Source organism: Chionomys nivalis, unplaced genomic scaffold, assembly GCF_950005125.1.
Source record: "Chionomys nivalis unplaced genomic scaffold, mChiNiv1.1 scaffold_29, whole genome shotgun sequence".
NCBI classification, from domain to species: Eukaryota; Metazoa; Chordata; class Mammalia; order Rodentia; family Cricetidae; genus Chionomys; species Chionomys nivalis.
The window spans coordinates 3,058,155-3,073,317 of record NW_026646888.1 but is presented as its reverse complement, the minus strand read 5'-3'; the positions used below and the strand labels follow the sequence as shown (position 1 = coordinate 3,073,317).

General features: G+C 41.7%; 1 protein-coding gene and 1 pseudogene across 1 annotated transcript; both read right to left on the bottom strand.

Annotated features, from left to right (window-relative positions):
- Positions 1-7,145: 7,145 nt before the first annotated feature.
- On the bottom strand, positions 7,146-7,909 carry LOC130869061 (spindlin-2-like; annotated as a pseudogene).
- A 5,839-nt stretch (positions 7,910-13,748) lies between these two features.
- LOC130869071 (spindlin-2-like) lies at positions 13,749-14,548 on the bottom strand (the record flags this gene model as incomplete). Its single annotated transcript, XM_057761164.1, has 2 exons — positions 13,749-13,893; positions 14,055-14,548. Coding segments are annotated over 2 exons (639 nt in total), but the record flags the coding sequence as incomplete, so codon positions are not given.
- Between the last annotated feature and the right edge of the window lie 615 nt (positions 14,549-15,163).

The window sequence follows — 15,163 nt, the reverse complement described above, 5'->3', positions numbered from 1 at the left end:
CACAGTAACAGCTTTATTGTGTCAGTGTGTGCAACCACAGTAGGCTGTGTGATCAATGTCACCCTAAGTGTTGGGCTTCCAGAGTAGATTAAATGGAAGGCTAGTGTGTTCTGAGAGGGCTCCTCAGGGTGACACATGAGTTGACATCAGCCCTCAAGCTATGGGAACAGGCCAGGTGTAAGAGAAAGGGAGAGGGCTATTTGAAAGAAAACAGATGAATTCTGGAATGAGCAACTATTATTCTCATTATTGTTTCACAACACAGAAACCCAAATCCACCACCTGCCTCTTTCAATTTGACTTGAAAGAACATGGAGAGAGTGTTAAAAAAAATCAGAGATTTAAAGCCATTTCTTTTCCTCTTGCAATGTACAATGCTTCACACAAAAAATATTCTATATAAAAAAGCCCCACTCTTTGTCTATCTTTGGGCACAAATTTCCTTCCTGCCCCACATTGCCAGGAGCCATACAGGTAAGAACAATTTGTCAGGCAGTTTGGCTGTTGCTGTTCCTGAATTCTGTCCTTCTTTTTGCTGGTAATTTGGATGTTTATTGTTTCATTTTGTGTTGGAGATCTGTGATATATTGGTCAGGCATACACACTGCTGTATTCTCAATCTTTTGTTCTGTAAACTTCATTACAATTCCAACATCAATCCGAGCATTTGTTCCTTTTCGTCTTTGACATTTCTAATTAAGAAATAAGAATCCTGGAACTACTTTTGCATATATCTGGGCAATCTTGGAGTGAGCCAGCTCAAACCTACATTCCTCTGGATTCTCCCAGGAGCTGTGCATCTGCACTTCCTTCCCAACCATTTTATGATTTGAACACCTGTTGCTCTCCTTCTCTTTACAGAGACCTGGGCAGATCTGGTTGCTGGTACCAATGACTTCCACAGATACATTATTGTCTCCTAAACATGTGCTCCCTGGGCATTCCGTGATATCAAATGTATTTTTTATTTGACCTAAGTGTAATTTGATTGTAGGTGGAGATATCAGCTATATTGGCATGAATTGAAACAAGCTGCCAAGTTCAACTAAGTCACACGCATGTAAGATTCATTCCCAAGTAGGAGTGTATCTAGGGAGAGGTTATATGTGACAAGGATATATATGACACAAGAGGGTCAACCTCTGCCAGACGTGTCTTAACAAATTTTCAGAGCAGTAATGGATGTCCATGAAAGGTAAATATTTTAATGAAAATCGGATAGGCTTTTTTATATTATAGGTGTTTTACCAATATATTGATTTATCAAAATTATGCATCATCCCTATCACATTAGGCTTTAACTGACAACCTGACCCAACTTAGAAGCAGATAAAAGTCTCAGTTGGGTCTGTAAGCATGACTGTTGTCAAGTGTTAATCAAGCCCAGTCCACTGTGGGTAGCATCCTTCCCTTAGAAGTGGTCATGTGCTGTGTATGAAACCTAGCTGAGTTTGAGGCTGCAAGCAAGTTAGCAAGTGGCATCCACTACACTTGTGCTGCAGGGACTGCCGAAATTTTAAGTTATAAATTAAACAACACACACAGCTTGGGTCTATATTGGAGTCAACAGTCGAGGGAGAGTCAAGTGTAAATGTAGGCTCTTTGGTATAGAAGAGAGACAGGTATTTGACTCTTCACTTTAGACCTGTCTTGCTGAAACTTTAGAATGTATCAGGGACATTAAAATGGAAATAACTGAAGTGCTTTTCCTTGGTAGTGTCTCTCTGCTGAGCTTAACTGACTATTCTTAAATACAGAGAGTTTTGTCTGGTCTTGGAGTAAGCATATCTCTTCCTTCATCTGTCCTACATAAGAGGGAAGGGTCAGAAGTTTGTGCCAGACCCAAAAAGCGCCTAGTTGACAACTGGTATCAGAGGCCCCTGGAGGAGGGTATAATTCACTCAGTGATGAATTTTCTCCCCCTGTGGCTGACTTGGTGGACAGTATGTTCTTTAAGATTTTGTTGAAGGCAAAAACTTCAATATCATCTAAGAGTAAAACCCAAAGAGACATAGGAATGTTGCTGCTCTCCCTTAATTCACTTGCTTCTCTTGCAGATAAAGAACACTCCAGAATGTAGGTGGTATCTATAACGGTGTGTCTGTGTTAACTAAGCATACCTCATTGGAGTTTTACAACTATTGAGGCACCAGCTTACAAAAAATGCCTGCAGGATACTGTGGGGTTAGCACAGGACTCAAATAATTCTTAGGGAACTGGGTTTCTGGCCATCTCCAATGTCTACTTTCTTCCAGCACCCTCAATAGGCAGGGGCTTTCATATCAGCTACAGCTGAAATTTCTTCTGACTCTAAAAATTTCACAGTATCTAGGACAAACTTTTCCATCTGCCATCTCTTTGGAATATAAGATGAGTTCCCTGAGGGCCATAGATATGTCTCAATTTTCACCTCCCAGTCCCAGAAGTTTCAATGGTACCTTACAAATTCAGGGCTCTCAGTAAGGTTAAAGGGATGAATAAGGTTTTGGCATATCCAAAGAGAGCAGAAAGGTCATGAGGGAATGAAGCATGGCCAGGGGTTTCTTTAGATCTGCTGTTTTTCTCCATGCTTTGCTCCTGAAAATTCATGGAAGGAAATATGACTGTAAGTCTGTGTTTGATATCAGGAAGGTGTGAAAGAATGCTGGCTTATTGAGCTTGTGAGCACTTTTCCCTTAGATGAAGGCTGTGTGATGAGGTGGGGATCATGCTAACTATCTTCTCAGTTAATCTGGGTCACCTATCAACATGAGTGTTCTGTGCAAGTGTTCTATGGACAGATCCGAGTGTGGTCTGATGAGGATTGCTAAAGGTACTGAAACATAATGTCATGGCCTGGGAAGACAGACATTCTTTGAAGTCCTTTGTAAGAGGTTTATAAAAGACCCCAATTACCATTTCCTGGGGTACTGTGGGATCAAACAGAGACTTAGGCACTCTTTGCCTTTTATTCATTTTGTGTGTGGTTTACTTACAGCGTTTATGTGTGTATGCTTATTTCTTCATGTGTGTGGGTTCACATGCATGTATGTGTGAACATGAATTAAGCAGCACAGTGATCAATGTTGGGAGTCAAGCTCAGTAATTCTCTAACCGCAGTCATTCAAGCAGAACTTGTTAAACAAATATATCCATGGACAGTGAGGCCAGACTCTTTAGCCAGAACACCAAGTGCATTTCTGGGGGATCAGACCTTTGATGCTTACACTATACCAAGCAGCCATCACCACAACATCCTAGGCACCAACTTTACATGAGATAAGGAGTAGCATTTATTGTGCACCCAGATGCTTCATGCATATCAATTCCTGCAGTATTTCAAACCTCTTGGGGCTTGCCTCATAAACTCCACATCCTTCTGATGTGAAAACCATGTAGACCAACAAAGAGGTAGGACTCAGCCTGGGACTTGAGCCTTAGAGCTCTGATCACTATATTCAAAAGAGTGCCCTAATTTCTCAGTTAATGCAGCCCCTGCAAAGGCTTGTGACAGTGACTCCACTCTCTCCTTACCTCTTCAATATAGTGCTTGAAGTTCTAGCAATAGCAATAAGACAACATAAGGAGATCAAGTGGATTCAAATTGGAAAGGAAGAAGTTAAACTTTCATTATTTGCTGATGATATGATAGTATACATAAGTGACCCCAAAACTGTACCAAAGAACTTCAACAACTGATAAAGACCTTTAGTGATGTGGCAGGATACAAGATTAACTCGACAAAAAATCACTTGCCCTCCTATGCACTAAGATAAGTATGCAGAGATGGAATTCACAGAAGCATCACCCTTCATGATAGCCAAAAATAGCATAAAATATCTTGGGGTAACTCTGACCAAGGAAGTCAAAGATGTATTTGAAAATATCTCTAGGACTTTTAAGAAGGAAATGCAAGAGGATACCAGAAAATGGAAGGATCTCCCTTGCTCTTGGTTTGGGAGGATCAACATAGTAAAAATGGCAATTCTCCCAAAAGAAATCTATAGATTCAGTGCAATCCCCATTAAAATCACATCAAAATTCTTCATATAACTTGAGAGGAAAGTAACCAACTTTATATGGAAAAACAAAAAACCCAGGATAGCCAAAGCAATTTTTAAAATTTATTTATTAATTAAAGATTTCTGCCTCCTCCCCTTACCGCCTCCCATTTTCCTCACCTATCCCCCAAAGAGTCCACATCTCTCCTCAGCACTAAGATCAGTCAGTGTTCCCTGCCCTTTGGGAAGTCCAAGGTTCACCAACCTCCATCCAGGTCTAGTAAGGTGAGCATCCAAATGGCCTAGACTCCCACAAAGCCAATAAGTGAAGTACGATCAAAAACCCATTGCAATTGTTCTTGAGTTCTCAGTAGTCCTCATTGTCCACTATTTTCAGCGAGTCCTGTTTTATCCCATGTTTTTACAGAACCATGCAAGTTGGACTTGGTGATATTCTGATAGACCATCCCCATTGCATCAGTGTGTGGGTACACCCCTCACGGTCCTGAGTTCCTTGCTCGTGCTCTTTTCTCTTTTGCTCCTGATTTGAACCTTGAAATTTCAGTCCAGTGCTCCAATGTGGGTTCTGTCTCTGTCTTATTTCATCACCTAATGAAGGATGATGCCTATATGTTTTTCTTTAGGTTCACATGCTTATTTAGCTTCTATAGGATCATGAATTATAGGATAAATGTCCTTTAATTATGACTAGAAACCAAATATGAGTGAGTACATCCCATGTTCCTCTTTTTGGGTCTGGCTTAACTCACTCAGGATAGTTTTTTATATTTCCATCCATTTGCATGCAAATTCAAAAAGTCATTGTTTTATTTTTACTCCTAAGTAGTGCTCTAAAATGTATATATTCCATACTTTCTTCATTCATTCTTCCATTGGTAGGCATCTAGGTTGTTTCCAAGTGCTGGCTATAGCAAACAATGCTGCGATGAAAATAGTTGAGCATATACTTTTGTTTTATGATAGGGCATCTCTTGGGTATATTCTCAAGAGTGGTATTGCTGGAGCAAAGGATAAGATGATCCAAAATTTCCTCAGAAACCGAAGCACTACTTTTCAAAATGGTCGCACATGTTGAATTCCCAACAGCAATGGATGAGTATACCCCTTTCTCCACAATTTTCCAGCAAAGGCTATCATTGATGTTTTTTATTTTTGCCATTCTGACAGTGTAAGATGATATCTCAAAGTTGTCTTGATTTGCATTTCCGTTTATTGTTAAGGAAGTTGAGCCTGACTTTAAGTGTCTTTTGCCCAATTGAACTTCTTCTGTTTAGAATTCTCTGTTCAGTTCAGTACCCCAATTTTTAATTGGGTTAATTAGTATTTTAACATTGAGTTTCCTGAGTTCTTGGAGATCAGACCTTTGTCTGTTGAGGGGTTCGTGAAAATCTTCTTCCAGTCAGTTGTTTGCCTTTTAGTCTTAGTGACAGTGTACTCTGCTTTACAGAAGCTTCTCAGTTCCAGGGGTCCCATTTATTCAAAGTTGCCATTAATGTCTGTGCTGCTGGGTTTTTATTTAGGAAGTGTTCTCCTGTGCCCATATGTTGTAGAGTACTTCCTTCTATCCCTTCTATCAGGTTCACTAGTGGTCCGCTGTATTTTGTCTACCTTTCTGTGCTTGAGCTTCTTACCTGCCCACTCTCTAGGTTGAAAAAACTCTTATGTTTAAGTCAGTAACAAATTCATTGTCTCCATTATGAGTTCAAGCAAGCATAAGAAGGGAAGGATGTATGTATTTTGTTCTCTGCTGAGAAACCTACTTCCTGACTGACTGAGTCAATGAAAAGAGAAGGTATGCCTATCTCCAAAATGAGTAAGAAAAATCTGAACAGATAGAAAAGCATTTGCAGGACAGCTACGCCTGTCCTTCAACACTGAGTTAATAGTTAGGTGGTTGAAACCAAGAAAACCTGCCCAAGGTCATGGCACTCCAGTCCACTGACTGGTTGTATTTTGTCCTCTCCTTGAGACTCAGGATATTACATAAAGTCATTCTGTGTGTTTTTTAAAGAAGTGAGTTCTGTGAGACCTACTGCAAAATAAAAGATTCGTTAGTCGGGACAACCGTAGTCCCCCTCAATGCAGATTGATGAGGGGAGGCATTCACACATAATAGGATCACATAAAGCCTGTATGTGAAGTAGAGACAAATCCCAGTGCCATTATCATTGGGTTTTCAACCTGCCTCAATTGTTAGCCACATTTAGAACTTCCACTTTGATCCCATGGTCTGTCAGTCCCAGCACAGCTGATTCTGTTGAGCTCTAAATAGCTCAGGCAGAGTGTCTCAGTGGAATGACTTAGCCTTATATTCCTGACTTCTTTGCTCATTTTCTCCCACCTTCTCATCTTCAACAGGAGCTTGAAAGTTCAGTCTAGTTTTCTGATATGGATCACTGTCTTTATATCCATCCTTTGCCCAACAAAACTTTTGTGATGATATTGAAGATAGTCATCAGTCGGATTATGGGACAAGGCAGTCTTAGTGCCTAGGGACATGGACACTGCAGGCACCCTCTCCTCACAAACCCAAGGTCCTAGTTGGAGTAACCCCATGGCCTTATGGAAACACTGCTAAAAATAAGACTCTTACCAACCCCAGAATGGCACCCTAAGTTGAGCTCTCATCAGTTGGTGAGCATTAACTTGTGTGTGTATATGTGTTTAAATAACAATAAAAATTGAGGGATTGTAATATTGAAAGTTCTTATCTTGAGAAGAATATTTGCTACAGAAACAGAGTCATAATAGTACTGAGAGTGTAGCCTGACATATGACATGTTTTTCCCTCATGCATTATCCCTCTCTGAGATCATACATATTTTTGGCCACTCTCCTCTGTTTCCTAAACAGCCATCTTGTCCTCTTCCACACACTGCGTCTCATTTCGTCATTCCCTCACCAAGGGGAAAAGACCATAAGTCCTGTTTTGTTTTGAGGCCTGTCTTTCTGTGATGTCCCATCCACCACACACTCCATCATTGACCAAACAACATAACATCTTCACAAATTTTTATTTTTAGAGCAAAAAAAAGTTCCATTGGGAAAGATACCAGGATTAATAGAAGACCTGAGGTATTTCTGAAAAAAAGAGTTCCCCAAACACAGTTTTAAGTCTGACCCCCAAAATTTGTGAATTTCAATTTAACAAATCTTCATCAAATCATAGACATAGATATGGAAGTCATTATCAAACTTGATGAAATGCACGGAAGGTTTGGTGGGAACTTGGTAAATAATTTTACCTATAATTGGGTTCCATCTTTTTCGTTGTGCTGCACGCTTTTGCCTGCCAAGGAATCCCTGCCTAATTCCAAATTCACCCCTATTGGAGGACATCGTGGCATAATGTGGAGGTTGCTTTCAATGTAGTCATCTACATGCTGGTAAAGGTACACAACTGGATGTTTCTCGTAGGTAATGTAGAAACAGGTCTTCATGGTCTGCACCTCATCTTGGATCACCCCACTCCACTCCTCCCTAGAGCCTGGCATGATGTGGAGGTTGCCTTCAAGGTAGTCAACCAGGAGGTGGTAAATGTACAAGACCGGATCTTTCTTGTAGGTAATATAGAACCAGGTCTTCATGATTGGCACCTCCCCTAGGACCATCCCCTTCCAGTCATCCTTAGAGCCATTTGTGCCCTCAAATGTATGTTTCACTGCTCTGCCAACTATGGTGTTTGAGAGATGAGTGTCTGTCTCCTGAGGAAATGGTACGTTGTTAGGCAGGAACTTAAGGTTTAAAATCCTTTCATCACTGTGAAGCTCCAATCCATAGACACAATCTATTCCATCATACTTCAACAAATAAAGAGAGGGATTTGTTGGCAGTTGATCTAGAATGATGGCTTTCCACTGGGTGACTGGTTCATTGGCTTCCTTGCAGCCTTGAGAAATTCTGTGGCCGACAATAATCTCCAGGGCCTCAAAAGGCCTACTCAGTTTTTGCTTCTGGAGAGATGACCCATTCCTCTTCTGGACAGGTGGCATGCATCTCATACTAAGAGGCATCTTCATCATGGCTGTAGACTTACAGAGATAGGCCACTGACCTCCTGGTCCGCTGTTTCTTTGCTATCTTTCTGTGCTTGGGCTTCATAGCTGCCCACTCTCTAGGTTGAAAGAACTTTCCTTCTGTTTAATTCAGAAACAAAGTCGTGGCCTCAACCATGAGTGCCTGCAAGGATAACAAGGGGAGGCTATGAGGTCAAGGCTCATTTCTGGAAGAACTTTGGTGCAGGAGACAAAGATATTGATCAACAGGTTTGCATACCTAACTGTAATTTTCTCTTAAGAAATAAATAGGACAATTTGCAAATTTTTCTCTACAGCTCAGTATAGCAATCTCAGAGACACATTCCTGCTGCCCAAAGGCAAATGACGTCTGCTGAGAAACCTACTTTCTGACTGACTAAGTCTATGAGAGGAGAAGGTATGCCTATCCGCGAAATGAGTAAGAAAAATCTGAACAGATAACAAAGAATTCAAAGGACATCCACACGTCTCCTTCGACATCAAGCTAATAGGTAGGGGGCTCAATCCAAGACAGCCTGCGCAAGGTCATGGCACTCCAGTCCACTGGCTCTCTGTATTGGGTCTCCTGATCCAGACCCAGGTATATTACATAAAGCCATTCTGTGTCTTCATTGTGGAAGTGAGTACTGTGAGACCCACTTCAACCCGAAAGACTCATTATTCTGGGCAACAGCAGCCATTGAGAAATAATTAGTATCTTCTAAAACACCTATGGACAAAGAGGAGCTTTGCCATTTTAGTGGATTGATGAATTTGATATTGTTAGCAAAGATACAGTGGGAAGAATAGCTGGCATTCACCATCCCCACAGCTATCAAATATAGGAGCTGGTAACAACAGAAATGGTGGACCCGCTGGACAGTTGAAGGAAAACTTTTTTGTACTACAGAGGTCTTAGTTGCTTTGGAAACATATTTACCAAAAGAAAATGTCCTACCTCTCTAGATTCCATCTTCCGGAAATGGTCAGGTGCAAAAATCCTGTTAAACAGTTGTGGAGACCAGGAGCTGAACTGTCCTACTCAGGCACTGTGAGGATAATAAACCCACCTTCATGGAAGACTAGTGCTTTGAGTGGAACAGAGTTGCTACCACGATCCAAGGCTTTGTGACATCACCAAGGCTCTACTTATGTCAGAAATCCCCTCACAAGCTTGTTACTTCCCTATTTACCCACAGAAATATCCAGCATTCTGCTCCTCAAAAGATGTATACAGCCACCAGGAGACCCAAAATAAGCCCCCACTCATCTTCCCAATTACTCAAGTCACACTCTTGCCCAAGCAACTCATCCCTGTATCTTATTTTTCTGAAAAAGTCTTTGGTGTCTGAGTCAACAACTCACATGAAAGTTTTTTTTTCTTAGATCCCATCTCTCCATTGGTTATCTTCTATTGATTTTTTTCTTCCTTCATAAATAATAAATTTCAAATTTCCTTTCCCTCTCCCCCTAACTACTCACGCAACCACCAATCCTCTCCACTCCCAATCAGGTCCTAATAGAGGGCAGGTTACCTTGACCTGTGGGAAGCCCTTGCCCCCCCTCCATCCATATTGAGGAAGGTATGCATCTACACATAATATGATGGATTAAAGCCTGTATGTGCAGTACAGACATATCCCTGTGCCATTATCATTGGGTTCTCCTTCTGCCCCAATTGTCAGCCACATTCAATGCTTCCACTTTGATCCCATGCTCTGTCAGTCCCAGCATAGCTGGTTTTGTTGATCTCCCATTAGCTCAGACACAGTGTCTCAGTGGGTGGACCAAGCCCTTGTATTCCTTAGTTCTTTGCTCTTATTCCCTCCCCTTCAGCTCTTCAACTGGAACTTGGTATCTCATTCTAGTTTTCTGATGTGGGTCCCTGTCTTTATCTCCATCCTTTTCCGTACAACAGTTCTATGGTGATATTCAAGATAGTCATCAGTCTGATTATGGGACAAAGCACCCATAGTTCCTAGGGACATGGCACAGTGCAGGCACCCACAGCTCACCTGCCCAAGGTCCTCATTGGTGTCACCCCATGGCTTTCTGGGAACCCCTCTAGAGAGAAGCCTCTTACTAACCCCAGAAAGGCACCCTGAATTGAGATATCAACAGTGTGTGAGCATTAACTTATGGAGGTGTGTTTGTGTGTTTAAGACACAATAACAGCAGATGAATTATAATATTGAAATTTCTTATTATCTTGAGAAGAATACTTGCTACAGAAACACTATCACAGTAGTACTGAGAGTGTAGGCTGTCTCAGCATGGAGAAGTAACTGGAGCAAACCCCTTGTAGTTCAGCTCAGTGGCCCAAGAAAGATGGTCAAGGAAAGTCAATGAACTCAGGGATGGAAGTTAAAACTCAGACTAAATAACATTCCAAATCATTTAGGCGGAACATGAGACACTCGTGCAACAGTCACAAGATGTCTAAAATGCCTGGAACTAGAATCTTAGGGCAGGAGAAGTTGTGGAGCTGAGAGTGCATGGCTAAAACTGACAGAATCTGGCAAAAGACATGTAAGCGTAACTAGCAAACATCCATGGAAACCATGAATGGGAGAAAACCCTGAGAAGTCTGCACAGAAACATAACATCTTGACAATTCTGAGATTTAAAGACAAAGGAGAGATCTTAAATATGTCACTGTCACATGGTGATGATTAACCCACTCCATTGCAATGTGACCCCCTGACATGTTTAAGATACCTGTCAATTCTGTCTATATAATTACAGAGAAATTCACATTGCTTGCACAGATTAACTAGCAGCATGATTTACCGCTCAATCAAAGGCAAAGCAAAGAAATCATGGACATGTTGTTGAATGCTGATGATGTTGTTGGGAGCATTTGTGGGTTTTTTCTTAAAGGGAAATCATTGGACACACAAATGCATGAAGCAGATCCTGTCTCTGCCATGTACCTGAAAGCATGAAAAAAATAAAATAAATAGGTTTTTGTCACATACTGGTAATTTTGCTGCTATGTCCAAATATGTGTGTTGCAGGAGCTCTTTCTTCTCCTTCAGGCTATAGCAACTGAGATAAAGGCCATTGGGGTGTGGTGTCTCTCTCTTTCAAAATGGAGCAACTGCCTTCAGCTTGCTCTCATGCATCCACCTCCACATCCAGCTACTAGGCTCCTCTCCTCATCCTGCAAAAGGCTGTTGTCTGGCATGGCAATCTGTAAGGTTTACCCCTTAAAAGAAATAACCATTTTATGAATCACAATTCTAAACTGGTGTGGGAGATTGTTTGTGACTTACACCTTCCTATGTGATGAGAGCAACCAGGCTGTGGAGGGGGGTCTCACTCTTCATGTTGCAGAAGCCATGGCAGCAGGAGTAGGAGGCTTCTCGTTCTCTGTAAGGAAATCAGTAAACATTAGGGACCAGTGAAAGGATGCCCTGAAACATCAAGGCTTGAGCTTTCCGACCCCAATTCCTCCAGCTAGGTTCTGGGTCTCCACAACCTACAGAACCTCCTGAGGACCAAGTATTCAGAACCAGAAGCCTGTGTGGGCCATATCACATAAAATCGTAGTGAGTACACCAATCTTTTTTTTTTTTTTTTTTTTTTTTTTTTTTTTTAATGTACATCCTTGTGTCCCTCCAGAAACATTTGTATTTCCAATAAAGATAACTTGCTGCCTCTTTGGTGTCCTGAAATTGCTCTAAGGTGATGGTGGGGCATTCTTACATACCTTGCTGTGTTGTTATGAGACCTTAATGGGACAGCAATTGTTTCAGAAATCAAAGGCAGTTAGGTTCAAACCTGTGGTTAGCAGTGTGCTGGACACTTGGGTTGCCTATAGCTAATCTATGGAAAGATGGATTTCCTAAGAAGGGTAGCAGCACACATGGAGGCATGTAGTCTTACCTTTTCAAATGACCCATTTTGTGGCCTTACATCAGGCTCCTCTATTCTCCTCATCTTGGTTTCTTTACCAGATTAGGACAAAAATTAAAACTCAATGTCCTGGACGTGAACACTGAATGAGTTATCTATGTGAGATCACAGTGACAGAGCTCATGGGAATCTGACTCATTTTACAGGCTTGCCAGGTATCAATCTGTAATCTGCCTAACTGTACTGCGCAAGTGTTGTCATGGTTGCTCCTCTGTTCCTCCTCATATGGTCTCCATCTACAGAGAACTCAGAAAAATCCACCCCTGAGAGGGCAAGTTCTTTACAAATGAAAGTTTCTAGAACAGAAGAGACATAGTAGATTTATCTTGGCAACCTGTAGACACAAGACATGGGGAAATGGAAGAAGGGATTGAAGAAGATAGAGACATGGAGGAATGGATAAATTCAATCATTCATTGGATAAGTGAGTGATCCAATGAAAGAGATGGCTAATAGGATAAAATGTGCTGCATGCCCTCTGAAAGTCAGTCCAAATTGAGGGTAGATAAGGTTATCCACTAAGGAGGAAGCTTAGTCCATTTTGCCTTCTTTGTGCTCTAGACCCACCCAGGAGAGTGATGATGATGTTGAGGAGAAGAAGGGGCGAGGGTACCAGCATGCCCTGGTACAAGTTTTCACCCACATTGTAGCCAAATCACCTGACCTGGCACAGGTGACCTACATGCTGGGTCCTGAATGGCAGTTTGACACCTACAACCTTACTAACCAAGTTTTTGAAGATAAAGGAACCAAAACTGCCCTGTTAAATATGTCAGGATCCTTGCATGATGGGAGTCAGGCATCAATATCATACTGGTATCCTCGGGTCTGATGGGTTTGTGGGGTGTTTGCCACACTTCACCTAACATCACTGATTCCCTAGGTAACTGATTTTATGGAGCTCGGTGCATTCATCATATCTGTGCATGTCAAACACCAATGTGATTCAATGTACTACTAGTTTAGCCTAGGTGCGGGTGAGTCTGTTTATGAGTTTTATAGCCCAAATCCCACAGAACATGATCAATGACAAGGGAACAGTGTTTTACAGTTAAGGCAGGCCAATTGTTTAAATGAACTCACAGGGGTTGAATGGCATGCATAAGACTTGTGAGAGTGCAAGACAGAAAGAATCCAGGCATGACAAAATAGGTAGTAGATAGAAGCCTGGCAAAAGTAAGTAGGTAGCCTGAGGTCCACCCCATTGCAGAAGAGCCACTGAGAGGAGACACTTTTCTTTAGGCAGGAGGTTCAAGGTCACTCAACATGGTCCAGTGGAGTTCATATACCCAGTGACTTCCAGATGGTATGAATTAAACCATTAATCAAATGAAACCCAATTTTCTTTGCTTCTGAGTACACATTTGTAACCCTTCATGATCACTCTCTATCCTCTTAAGTCCCGACACCTCGATGCCACATCTTTCCATATGACATGTTTTTCCCTCACGCATTATCCCTCTCTGAGATCCGACATCTTTTTGGCCACTCTCCTCTGTTTCCTAAACAGCCATCTTGTCCTCTTCCACACACTGCATCTCCTTTCGTCATTCCCTCTCCAAGGGGAAAAGACCATAAATCCTGTTTTGTTTTGAGGCCTGTCTTTCTGTGATGTCCCATCCACCAGAAAATCCATCATTGACCAAACAACATAACACCTTCACAAATTGTATATTTAGAGCAAAAAAAAATTCCATTGGGAAAGATACCAGGATTAATAGAAGACCTGAGGTATTTCTGAAAAAAAGAGTTCCCCAAACACAGTTTTAAGTCTGACCCACAAAATTTTGAATTTCACTTTAACAGATCTTCATCAAATCATAGACATAGATATGGAAGTCATTATCAAACTTGATGAAATGCACGGAAGGTTTGGTGGGAACTTGGTAAATAATTTTACCTATCTTTTGGGTTCCATCTTTTTCGTTGTGCTGCACGCTTTTGACTGCCAAGGAATCCCTGCCTAATTCCAAATTCACCCCTATTAGAGAACATCCTGGCATAATGTGGAGGTTGCTTTCAATATAGTCATCTAGATAGTGGTAAAGGTACACAACTGGATATTTCTTGTCGGTAATGTAGAAACAGGTCTCCATGGTTTGCACCTCATCTTGGACTACCCCAGTCCACTCTTCCATAGAGCTGGCATGATGTGTAGGTTGCCTACAAGGTAGTCAACCAGGAGGTGGTAAACGTACAAGACCGGATCTTTCTTGTAGGTAATATAGAACCAGGTCTTCATGATTGGCACCTCCTCTAGGACCATCCCCTTCCAGTCATCCTTAGAGCCATTTGTGCCCTCAAATGTATGTTTCACTGCTCTGCCAACTATGGTGTTTGAGAGATGAGTGTCTGTCTCCTGAGGAAATGGTACGTTGTTAGGCAGGAACTTAAGCTTTAATATCTTTAAATCACTGTGAAGCTCCAATCCATAGACACAATCTATCCCATCATACTTCAACAAATAGAGAGAGAGATTTGTTGGCAGTTGATCTAGCATGATGGATTTCCACTGGGTGACTGGTTCATTGGCTTCCTTCCAGCCATGAGAAATTCTGTGGCTGACAATATTCTCCAGGGCCTCAAAAGGCCTACTCAGTTTTTGCTTCTGGAGAGATGACCCATTCCTCTTCTGGACAGGTGGCATGCATCTCATACTAAGAGGCATCTTCATCATGGCTGTAGACTTACTGAGATAGGCCACTGAACTCCTGGTCCCCTGTTTCTTGGCTATCTTTCTGTGCTTGGGCTTCATAGCTGCCCACTCTCTAGGTTGAAAGAACTTTCCTTCTGTTTAATTCAGAAACAAAGTCGTGGCCTCAACCATGAGTGCCTGCAAGGATAACAAGGGGAGGCTATGAGGTCAAGGCTCTTTTCTGGAAGAACTGTGGTGCAGGAGACAAAGATATTGATCAACAGGTTTGCATACCTAACTGTAATTTTCTCTTAAGAAATAAATAGGACAATTTGCAAATTTTTCTCTACAGCTCAGTATAGCAATCTCAGAGACACATTCCTGCTGCCCAAAGGCAAATGACCTCTGCTGAGAAACCTACTTTCTGACTGACTAAGTCAATGAGAGGAGAAGGTATGCCTATCCCCGAAATGAGTAAGAAAAATCTGAACAGATAACAAACAATTTGAAGGACATCCACACGTCTCCTTCGAGATCAAGCTAATAGGTAGGGGGCTCAAACAAGACAGCCTGCCCAAGTCATGGCACTCCAGT